The 12,476-nt window shown below is 40.9% G+C and overlaps 1 protein-coding gene across 2 annotated transcripts in view; it reads right to left on the reverse strand.

Moving 5' to 3' along the window:
* Positions 1–9,818: 9,818 nt before the first annotated feature.
* The window catches only part of pitx1 (paired-like homeodomain 1), a 17,923-nt gene continuing 15,265 nt past the window's right edge, over positions 9,819–12,476 (reverse strand). For both annotated transcript variants that reach the window (XM_020611992.1, XM_020611991.1), the window contains exon 6: positions 9,819–12,292. In XM_020611992.1, coding sequence (XP_020467648.1) covers positions 11,744–12,292 — 549 coding nt within the window. In that variant the 3' untranslated portion in view covers positions 9,819–11,743. The remainder of the gene's footprint in view (positions 12,293–12,476) is intronic.

Raw genomic sequence — 12,476 nt, forward strand, 5'->3', positions numbered from 1 at the left:
CCTCTTGAGAACGAGGAGGGCAGCCATTGCTACAAGGCCAAGCTGGGCCAGACCAGATGTGGCCCCTTCAGATAATTGGCCTCAGCTGATGGCCAGGAGCAGCAAGCCGCCACGCCAGCCCTCCCATTAGTAAACTCCCTGGATTGTGGGGCCTTAATCCTTTTCAGCTTCACCTACTAATTCTGCACAGCCAGCAGTCCAACCTGCACATACACAGGAAACAGACAATAGAGGGAATGAGGAAGAAAGAAGAAGCAGAGAATTGGGGGTGAGGGGGCAGGATGAGATGACTTAATGACAAAGAGAAAAAAGTGGAAAAGAACAGAGTGAAGAATTGCTGGGATGGGGCAGGTGGAGGATGCCTTCTTGTGTAGATCTTGAGATGGAAAAATAGTAATTCTCCTGACCATAAACAGCAGAAGGGAAAGGAGAGCGGTGGAGCAGGGCTTCAACACTGATTGAGAGAAGAATCTTTCTGGGCTTTTTCCACGTAGCTGCCGTTCATGATAGCAGCCCATATTTTTCCTCTAGTGTGTGAATTGCAGTTTCGCTCCCTGGCAGATGGACATGGGGGACCAGTAGTTGAAATCTGATACTGCCAAATAAAGATAGCAAGGTCATAAAAAGTCAATCTTGACTTAAGTCTGTTTTTGGAGTCTCCAGGGGAGAGTGCAGGCCAGTGTTTAGCATGTGGGCTTGTCTGTTGTGGGATTAGCTGCAGACACACCGTTGACAGCGACCACAGTGTGTGTATGATGTCAAAACATAACTACAAACTTAACATTTGTATGACATTTGTTATTTGATCAAATGGACCCTGCTAGTATAACTCCTCATGTGGTGCCGCAGTGACAACTGAATGCTCACTGACTGTTCTCTTCTGTGTGAACAGAAGCATTCTGGTCTGTTTTGCTGATAAATCTCAGTTTCACGTCGTCTTCTTCCAACTGAAAGACAAGTTTTTTAAACTTTAAGTGAAAGAAGAAAATAAGAAGCTATCTAAATAGTGTAGGCATTGTTGAAAAGACCAAGAGTCTGTAATAATGCGATCAACTCTTTGACGTTGTACAACTGCTGTAATGGTTACTATATTCACTTAGTTTAGCTGTACGGATTAGGCTGGTCATTCTCTATATTAATAGTATTTCCAGAAATTTTCATACAGCACCTAAAACCAACTGCTTCTGCTCACGGTTAATGTCTGTCAGCTGTCAGTCCTGGATCAGCTTGTTCGTTTGTGTCATAGATCTCTGTTGTTCAATAACGATTAAAAACACAACAGGGAAACACATCACAGTCCTGAGCGACAGCTTTTTTTCATTATGAAACTCCAAAGGCTCCAAACTTGATGTTTTCAGATTATTTCCTGTGCACACACATGCAAAACAGTCACATAGAAATGTATTACACATTTTATAAATTGTAGTTTGGAAAGTAAAGTAAATCAACAACATTAGATTAATGCTCATGGATCTTCACTGCATAGGGTGTTCAGTGTAGCTGCACTCTGTCACGCCATCCGCTTCAGGTAGTCACTTCCTACATCTCCCAGAATTCTTTATGTCAACAAAGTGAGTGTTTCCAAAAGAGTAACAGTTAAGCTCAGGATTTTTGTTTTTATCCCTGCACCTGGAGGTACGCAAACTGTGAACACACCACCACTGTGAGGGCATTTTAATGAGTTATGAAGTCAGATATTTAGTGTTTTTTAAATATATGAATAAATTCTGTTGAACCAGAGCCTTCATACAGTAGGATTCAGTCACGCACAGCTCTCTTTAATGTGTGTTAAGCACAGAAATGTTTCTGTGCACAGAAACATAAAAAACTAGACTAAGAAAGTCACCGCAACTTGACTCAGCACCACCTCTAATCCTAAAATGACCATCATGTGTCAGCTTTGTCAGAATTACTGTGGTACAAAGACAGAGTATAGGCAGTAATTGCATCATTTTCTCAGGACTCATATAATTATAGTAATTTATGCTGTTGTACTCGGGCTTGCAACAGCATGCACATATTGGCCAAACTGTTATCCAGTGTTGACAGTGGGGTCCAGTATGTTGTCATAAATCAAAGTGTATTTCTTTGCAGCACAACAAACATCGGCTTGATATAGCAGTTAGTGCATTTTTGTGGATTATTTTCAGCTGCAGATTAATAAATATTTCTTGACAAGTATTTACAGCAGCAGGATGTGCACTATATGTGGTACACTACAATTTTCATGTTCATGAAAGAAGATGTGCATAACTGTGTTTTTAATAGTTTTTGCACTTGAGCTCTGTGGCACAAAGGAAGTCCAATATACACTGTCATGTTTAGAAACTACGTCTTTATTTAACTAAGATTTCAAAATGAAGCAGGGGCAGGCCTTCACAATCCAAAATACTGTACTGTGGTTTTTACTCACTCTAATTTCTGTAATTGTAAAATCATTTCTTGTCCTTTTGTGTCTTCAGCCCATTATTCTACTGGTCACAGTGGCCTTTCAGATGATTTCAATAATGAAAGGCCCAATTCTCAGTCTGTTTATTGTTACCTGCTCATTTCATTACATCTCACCATATGAGCTGTATTTGGATTGAGTGTGTGTCTTTCTTTTGTTGTCTTATTTCTAACTTGTTGCCAGAGTGGATTTAATTTCCTCCACATTATGCTTTTCCTCTTTTTCCTTTGATATATTATTCATCATAAAGCAGATCTGGATGATTACTGGATGTACTGAAACCTCCCAACACCCTTTTTGTTTTTTTTTGTTTTTTTCTGCTGCTTCTGCTGCTTCTGCTGCTTCTGCTGCTTCTGCTGCTTCTGCTGCTTCTGCTGCTTCTGCTGCTTCTGCTGCTTCTGCTGCTTCTGCTATTCTTTAATGTTGGCAAACAGCTTTTAGGTGAAGTATGGACCAGTCCCTCTAGCACCTCCCAGGTCCAGGCCCTTTTATAGCCTCCAAAATATCTAATTGAAGTGGACTATACCACTTGTAGGGGGAGCTTACTATAAACCACATACAGACAAACAGACTATTTGACTACACAGATATTTACAATCCAAACTGTTTTGTTCACATGAACAGAAGAAATTTCACTGTCAAATGTAAAAATAACCACGAGCTTCAGAAAAACGCCAATATCATCCAAAACAGACAGACACCTCCCTCCTTTATTCAAACATGGTAGAACAAGGAAGTATGAATAGGTAACAGATGCTTGTTAAATCCTTTTGCCTGAGGACCAGAAAGAAGATTTATAACAAAGGTAAGTCGGTGTCTTGATACTGCTGCACCATTTGTAAGAAAAAGGTAGATAGTGGCAGAAAGAGCGGGCAAGAGAGCAGATAGACTGACACTGTGTTTCTATGTCGACAACTCTAAAAGGGAAAGGGGCTGTGAGAAGGGAAAAAGGTCCTTTGAGACCTGGTCACTGTGGTTTAGCCAGCTGTATGAAACTTTCTTCGTCAACTGGCAGTTTAAAAACAATCCAGCAAATTTTATTTGCCTGTGATATTAGAAGAAGAAGGTTATATTGCAACTATGCTAGCAGATGCTAGTAGAGCTAAGCTTAATCTGGCTGTGGTACTGGTTCATCTGAAGCTATGTAATTATTATACTTTGTGTTGCACTGACTTCCTGCCAAGAACTCATCAGTCCTGCGACAGTATGTAACACAGTCATCACAACAATACGCACGTACAATGAAATGTAACACTATGAAATTGAGTAGCATCTACAAAATCCCTGTGTCTGCAGTAAAACAAGTTTTCTCATCCCACATCCTGGATGTATGTTTATATAAACAGTTGCTTAAGTAGTTTAGAAATAAATGTGAGCTGGTGTGACACTGGGATGGGCCGGTCCAGTTTTTGTATTGTCAGTAGTCCATTTTTGTTATCACGCATACTATTGTATCAAAGCGCTCACCTCATACCGGCCCAACTTGTATACGCCACATGATATCAAGTGACTCTGAAATGTGCTGTAAATGAGAAGTTTGGGGCAATTATCTTTTTAACACCAAGTGAGTTTCTGTGAAATTCCAGTTGCTGTGAAGGTGAAACTGTTTTGCCTTTACATCATACGGGCTACATTCAACTTGTGTACTCTGTCTACTTATGTCTGGGATCATCATAACTCACTAAAAGTGGAGATTCCACTGAAATAAGATTCACTTTGTGGATTGCTTTAATGCTGTATTTCTCTTTTAATTTCCTGAATACTTGAAGCCATGTAGAGTTTTAGCTGGAGCTCAGTGTGATAGTGTCTGGACACAGGTCTGAACAATGGGCAACAGTAAGTTCTCAGGCCAAACTTGTATAGTTGTGATAAGTGCAGAGGTGGGAAAGGTATTCACATTTTTACTTAAGTAAAAGTAGCAATACAACTGTAAAAATACTGTATTCAAAATGCTACTTAAATAAAAAAGAATTGGCATTAAAGTATACTTAAAATAAAAGCTACCACAGTACTTGAGTAAATGTATTTAATTACTAGTGGTTTCAAAGACTTAAATCAATGACTTCCCCTCTGAAAATAAATGATGTGTTCACAGGAAGGAAGAAACATTCAGAGACTGTGAGGTTTGAGTTTGATTGTGCAGCTCACGTGGATCACGCATCACAAAACGACAGAACACAGTGAAATCTGGGACATGAAAATAGGATGTCCTGCTTCTGGAGTTGAACAGGTAAAATTAATTATCTTTGTTGCAGCATTTGTCCAGGGAAAATGCCACTGGTAGTGTCATTGTTTACACAGTAGATCGGTATGATGAACAGATAGTGACTTTAAATGTTGGTTTCACTCCACTAGAAGAGTGTGGTAAGAAAAAAAAGCTAGCACTTCATTACAGTGTAAACTTCATGAAGTATGTCTGCTATCATATCATTCCTGTACAAATTATACAAAGTGTGCATCTGAATATTACACCTGTACTGGATAGAGTATTTCATTCAAGAACCATGTTAATCCTCTGGGACAGCTGGGAAACCTGGCTGCAGAGCATTACTGAGGTCGACCACTAAGATTGCGGCTCTGTGCATGCTCATCCAGTTCTTCCACACCAAACTAGAAAAACAGCTTCTACGTGCATGGGCCACTGTCATGGACCCTGTCAACAGGAAAGAGCCTTCCCCAAACTGTCTGAAGCGCACTGCTGTCTAAAACATGACTGTATGTTGAAGCAGTAACATGTCCCTCACCTGGAGCTAAAAGTGGGATAGTGTATTAAATCTGACTCTTGAAACCTGTAACCGTTTGCATTTAATCAGCAAAATTATTTCTAAATTTCTTAAGCAGATCCTAAGTTTTCTGATCTGGATTGTATTTCTTAAATTCCAGCTTGGACAGCAGTTGTATAAGGACAAATTGACATGTGACTTGAAGTATATGCAGCTTGCAAGTCAGAAGTGGTCAGTCGTGAAACTCACTACTGGCAGTTACCAAAGCTTTATAACCCATGACAGTTTAGCTAAACTGCGGTGAGTCTGTGCCACAATGACACACGACACTGGACAGAAAGCCAAACAGTGATTTAACTGGAGTAAAAACTGAAAAGGGTTATGCTATAACTCAGTGTGTTTGAAGCAAGCAAAATGTGCAACATCTTGAGTTACTGTTTGTGATATGAGTTTCATGGCAACAGTAATCCAAAAGCAATCAAATGTGAGAAGCACTTCAGGATTCAGCCTGTTGCTTCACTTCTGCATGAAGCGGTTTTTGTTCTCTGCAAGTCTGAGCTTTGAAAAATTGTAAAAGAGGGGTTTTCCACTCCCAAACATCAGCGTTAGCAACACAGCACTAGACAGCAAATTAATTGTCATTTATTAAAAACATGTATATTGTACAGTGCAACAAAAAAACAGTACCACCGTACTTTTTTTTCTATTTTCCAAGCAGCTGTAGCTTTTGTTTGATTTTTTTTAGCATGGTACCAAAATCAGTCTGCATAGACTTGAAACCCACTGGAAATAAATTTATAAAAGGTCATCAATCACAGTAAGTTTCTGCTTTTATTGATTGATTGGAAGATCATAGTTTTTTGCAGTTTTACTATCATACCAGGCAAAAACTAATAGAAATGGAAGATTAGAAACAACATCCAAAATGCTGATTTGTGTGGATGGCTGACTTGTTTTGGGGTGCAGCAGAGATATACTGTAACTGTCACTCTCCTTAAAAAAGGATAAAGGTCCCTACTCCTATTGTTTGATTACAGGGCCAGTATTGTTATATCACAGAGCCTGGGAATGTTCTTCTGGATAAACTACATGTTTGGATGTAAACAAGGACTTGCTGTGTTTGTAGGATGCGGCAGCTGTCATGCAGGTTTCAGGATGAGTTGTTTCAGAGGCCTGGCATCAGAAGCCCAGCAGCACTGCAGCCATCATTAAGGTTGGTTTAGCAGCTCTTGTTTTGTTAAATAGGGTGCACCAGATGGGCGGGGTTGTACAGAATTTTCAGTGCCAGTCAGAGAAATATGGTGACATTCTGCCTGTTGCTATATACATGTAGTGGTTTTCTGCCTGTCAGATGTTTCAGTGATATGTAATTGTGGCTAGTAGCTGTCTCACCTTAATGAAGGCTGTCAGTCTTGACAGTGAGGGTGGGGGCTGCCTCCTTCAAACCATCCCACCTGTGGGATGCTTTGAGCTAGGGGGCAATAGTTTAGGTGTGTTTTGGTCTGTGTTAGATGTGGTCTTCACACAACCTTGACAAATTATACATTGTTTAAAAGCTCTGTCTTCTGATTCTGTCCGTGCAGAGCACTTTAAGATCCCCGGATAACTGCAGCAGATGTTTTGCATTTTGTAGCAGGCTAGCACACACAACAGGAAAGCTGCCTTTTTTCCTTTTCAGTTCATTTGTGATGGGTGACACATGTCCAAGTGCTAAAAACTCCATACCATTTTCACCACAAAATACACACAAGCTTTAGAAAAACTCCCCAAACCTGACTTTTGTTTGCCATTGCCACAATAATCTGGATTATTTTCTTGTTTTGTAGTTGTTTTTGGTTATAGACCCTCCTAAAAAGAAAAGGCCCCCATATATACATGTGTTAATGTGCTAAAGACACGACTGTCATTTGTGGATGTCCATTTAAACATCTCACAAAAAACAATGCAGAAAGCTCATGTTGGAGCCGTTGGAGCCATAATGAACAACCCGAACAATAAGAATTGGTTCCGACATGTAACTGTGGCTCCAAAGAGTTTCCCACACAAAAGACACTGCTACAGGACTTGCATTTCACTTTTAATGTAAAAACACAAATACATATCAACCCCTGTGACACTGATTTGGATTGTAAATGTCACTTTATTAAAATTTTGGGTACATTATTTTTGGTTTTGTGTATAAAAACAGGGATGTCTGCTAAATATGCAGCCATTGAGCATATTTGATTCTCTCATAAACACAGTTACCCCTTAGGGGACACCAGGGCAAAACATAAGCCCCTACTGACTCACCACCTAACACCCTCTGTGCATCGTGCGTACCCTTCCACCGAGATTACGGTTAGCTAATCTAATTAATTAAACACAGCCTATTAAAGAATGTGCACCAGTGAAAAGTAAAATAACAAAAGTCAGGCTTTGATGACTCGGCTACAACACCAGGGCCAAAATGCAAGAGCTGCTTTTGTGCATTTCTTGATCATAAACCAACTGACTCGTGGTGCATTTAAGTTTTGAGCCCCTGGGGTTTTGTCTGGCTGGTAATCCAGATTTATCTCAGAACAGCAGTGTGGCCGGAGCACAGTTAGATTCTGTAGGGGCCTTGTGAAAAACCAGTATTTTCATCTACATATTAAAATTGAGGTATGCATTTACAACCAAGGTTTGCTGCTTGAGTTTTTCCGGTAGCAATAGTGTGGAGTCTTGTTGCATTTCATCTTCATTTTACATTGCAGTTAATTTGCAATACTTGCTGAGTCCAGTCTTGCAAAACATAAAAAAACAAACATTAAATTTACAGTGAGGTAAGACACAGCAAAGCAGCACATCTTCACAACTGAAAGCTGGAACCAGAAGAAATTTGCCTTTCTTCTTATAAATTACTCGGTTATTTAATGATTAAAATAGGATTTGATGAATTTCTTGTCTAACTTGTTCTCATCTTTTCATCTGTAGTTGATATTTTCTTACACTTGTGCACAGAATTGTCATTGTGTACTCATAAGTGGTTTTGATGTGAGAGATATCCAAAACATACACAGCTGTCCAACCTATTCTGTTCTCTAATAAATCTTAGGAAGTGGAGGACTCGTTACAGAGAAACACTAGTTTACCGGTTATAAAGCTGCGTGTTAAACTTTGCCCTCTATCTGCAGGCGCGTTCACGGTGCGGCGCTGTCTTATTTATAAGTATTATGGGTAACATTTACAGTGTGCACGCTTTGCTTTTCTTAAGAATGGCTCGGGGCCGCGGGCACGCTTCGTCCTCCCGTCAGACTTTTCAAAATCAAAGCGGATAGCTGCAATTTCAGCCAGTGCGCATGCCCGCCCTGAGTAAACTTTCTCCCACTACCGTGCACGGGGGCGCGCCCAAGGAAAGAATTTGCAGCCGCGCGCACCGCTAGTGTTACTGTTGTGACTTGTTGTGAATGAAGAAGCTCCGTGATAAAAGCCTTCAGCGATCCTGTGAAAGAATTAAAGTTACAGAGTTATAGTGGCAATCCCGGTCCCCGAGGGCCGCTGCCCTGCTCGGGTTCCAACCCTCCCTGCCCTACCCACTGCTGCTTACCTGGATCAGGTATGTTCAGTCGATCTCAAACTGGAGGATACCATCTTAAATGAAGGCGGCGTGAGGAAAGGCGAAGTGAATTGGTATCTTCCAGCTTCTGACTGAGTGAACACACCTGATCCAGGTCATCAGCAGCGGGCAGGGATAGATGGAAAACAAGCAGGGCAGTGGCCCTCGACACCCGGGATTGGCCACCCCTGAGTTATAGGAATAGAAACAGCCGCTATTATAAAAGATTTCTTATTATTATGGGGGCTAAAACAAACGAACCTTAAATATTACAGATGTCACAGAAGATGCCAGTGTTATACTAGATATTGGCATACTGGGGTGTCAGGCTCACAATGTTAAAATCATCTTCTCTACATAGTCATAAACTCATCTAAGGGCCACAGATTCACCAGCCTACATGTTACAATAAAATATTATTGAGCCATTATGAGATAAATTGGCCCCAAAAAGCAGCCAGATAAACTCACTTTGACATATTGATACTTTAAGGTTCAATAAAAATATGTAAAGTTACTATAGGAGAAACTCTAGAGTAAATAAGTCACTTTTAAGTCGAGAAAAATATAGCCAAGATAAAATATGAGCTTAGTATTGAAATGCTAAAAACACCATTAGGTCAAAACAATTCATTTGAATGCCAGACACACTATGGTAAGAGACTTTAGAGGCACTTTAGGTTTAATGTAAACTCACTGTAAATATCAAGCAAATATGAAGTATTAGGCTATTGGAGTATTTTAGATGTATTATGGGAAGTTTATTTCCAAAATGCCACCATAAGGTGACACAACTCGCTTTTGTGTGTCACACACAATGTTTTTATGGTCAAATATAATATGAATATTATGGTCCCTACTATGTTTCCAAAGGCACCTTTAAGTTTAAATTGCTGTCACAGACACACTGCAAATAAAAATAAAATATTAAGACTATTATTGAGATTCTTTAAGAGGATGATCACAAAGAAGCCACCGTGAGAAAACTGACTTTTGGAGTGTCAGGAGCTATTGTGAGATTTTATAGGAATATCAGTTTAAGAAAATTTTCCAGAAAGACAACTTGAGTTTAATAAACCAGTTACGTGCCACAGACACACTACAAGCCATGGTAAAATGTTACAAAAGCAATAGCGATAGTAGGAGAACAATTACCAAAGTGCCACCGTTAGGATTTGCTGTGAGGTTATGGTTAAAATATTCTGTAGGAGTATTACGGGAGCGCTAATACAACAGGGTGCACAATGCAGTAAAGATAAAGTTACTTTTAAGTACATGTAACATGTAAAGCAGGAACGAGGGGCTATAAACGTTGGAGTCCAGACACTGATGGTAGGATCAGCTCGCTGTGGTTTACCCGCTGTCACACCGTAGACCTGCAGCAGCAGCATTTAAACCGTGTGTTAATTCTTCCCGTATCACAGACAGTTTTACTAGTCATTTGAAGACTGTTCTACCTGTGATGGTTTATTAAAGCGTTGCCTCTAATCTTAACATCCTCCCTCACAGCGCACTATCAGTTAAGGCGCACAGTCACTGTGCAGCGCGCTAATATCAGCCTAATGGGGAGTAATATAGATATGGAGATTTGTGCAGGTGTCAGAAAACAAGATAGGGCACTGATTGAATTCATTTTCACGGACAAACTTCTGTTTCACAGCTCAAATAGACGGAGAAAATAAACGGTTCCCACTCACGTATAACCTGTTATTTCATGTCAAAACTGCAGGTTACGTTTAATCATCAGACCAGTGTTTTACTTAAGACGGGGTTGGACCCACGAAGAGAAGTGGGCTCCTGCCAAACCTCAGCCTGAACGAGCCCAAATTTAATCTTGTGTGTTATTGTAGTGTGGTGAGGGCCACGATCAAATAAAGATAATCATAAATCCTTAGAAAATACATCACACCAGAGGACTATTTTGTCCCTGAGTGGGAAAAATATAACGGTCACTCTCACAAAATGACCACAGCATAATATTAAAAGGCTTTAGACAGTTACCTTAATTCCTACAGAAGTTTAGATGAGGTCTGGAAGTTTGCAAAATGTGAAAAAAGTCTGATGTAATAACGAAAATAAATCGTTTAAAAATCATAAAAGTAAAAAGTCATACTTTGCTAAAGCCCAGATCACTACTGGCTAGTCCCAGTGATCCTTAAACCTCTTTCTATTCTGAGATAATCTTTTTAAACTGAGTGGATCAATATGCTGCGGATATTTAGCCAAGTTCTTTATTTCGCTCCTTCCTGGGGGAAAGTGGACAACCGCGGCTCCTCTCGTTACACAAAGACTCGCCTGAAACATACTTGAAATAAACCTCTCTTTTCCTGAAGTTTATTCAAACAAACGTTACCATAAACACATGAGGACTTTGAATCACCTTTTGTATACAGCTTAGACTGATGAACGTCTGCAGAGTCTTACATTAACGTACAAAACACGTTGCACTCAAGGTAAACATGCGGGATTTTCTATTGGAATAAACAAAGTGAAAAACAGTTGACAGTCAGTGAAGGGGAGGCGTCGTGGTGGCACCCTGCATAGAAAGCACACGGAAGCAGTATAGAATATGTACAGGTTAGAGGTCCTCTTTTCTCTCACTGAGTCTGGATTCTTAATAAGCACGACATTGTTTAGATCCTTATGTTGGTCGGGTCAGTCTTCAAAAGCAAACATGCGCACAAAAAAAAAAATCCCATCGTGTTTAATATGTTAGACCTGTATATATTTACATTTATACATGTACAATGCAGCAAGGTAACACGTCTTCATCATTTAAAAAATCCAAAAAACCTGGACATTTCAACTGCTGTGCAAGTTCATTGGTAAACACATATAACCCGCATAATCCTGTTTTTCTTTTTTGAAAAATGTTTGCAACTCGTCCAGTTTAGTTGTCTTTGTTGTCCCCTTCCGCAGGTAGCGCTCTCGACACCGTGTCCGTTTCTCACATACATATTTATATTGGTAACATGAAGGCCCCGCGTTTGGCCCGTCAGCTGTTGTACTGACACGCGTTCAGGCTCGAGCCGGGGCTCTGCAGGCCGCTGTATCCAAAGGTTGGATGCTGTTTGGATTTGAGTCTGAGGGTGGCCAGGCTGGAGTTGCAAGTGTCCCGGTAAACGGTGTACGGAGAGCCGGGAGGCCCGTACGGACACGCGGACGACGACATGGCTGAGTTGATGCCGGACGTGCCGATCCCGTTCAGGTTACTGATGTTGTTTAGACCCGGGGTGGGCATGCCCGGCACGGCGGAGTGGCCCATCCCAGACGCCATGCTCATGGAGGAGATGGAGTTTGGCGCCGAGAACATGGACTGCGAGGTGAGGGGGCTCATGGAGTTGAAGAAGGTGAAGTTCTTGGTGGACAGAGGCGCCGGGGTGAGGCCCTTGTTGGTCCAGTTGTTGTATGTGTAGGCCGGGTACATGTCGTCGTAAGGCTGCATGAGGCCGCTGAACTGCGGCAGGTAGCTGTTTTTGCACAGGTCCATCTGCTGGTTCCGCTCCCGCTTCCGCCACTTGGCCCGGCGGTTTTTGAACCACACCTGGAGGAGACACACACGGTTAGTAAGGCCACTGAGGCCACCGAGTAGGCTAAAATGGCTTCCTGGTTTCTGTTGTTATTAATAAATAATAATAATAATGTGCTGCCCTCTTCAAGGTGTGCTCCTCTTTAACTCACAGACAAAAAGCGATAATGTTTTCTATGTGATACTGAAAAAACTAAAA

The sequence above is a fragment of the Monopterus albus genome, unplaced genomic scaffold, assembly GCF_001952655.1.
Source record: "Monopterus albus unplaced genomic scaffold, M_albus_1.0 scaffold119.1, whole genome shotgun sequence".
Lineage (NCBI taxonomy): Eukaryota > Metazoa > Chordata > Actinopteri > Synbranchiformes > Synbranchidae > Monopterus > Monopterus albus.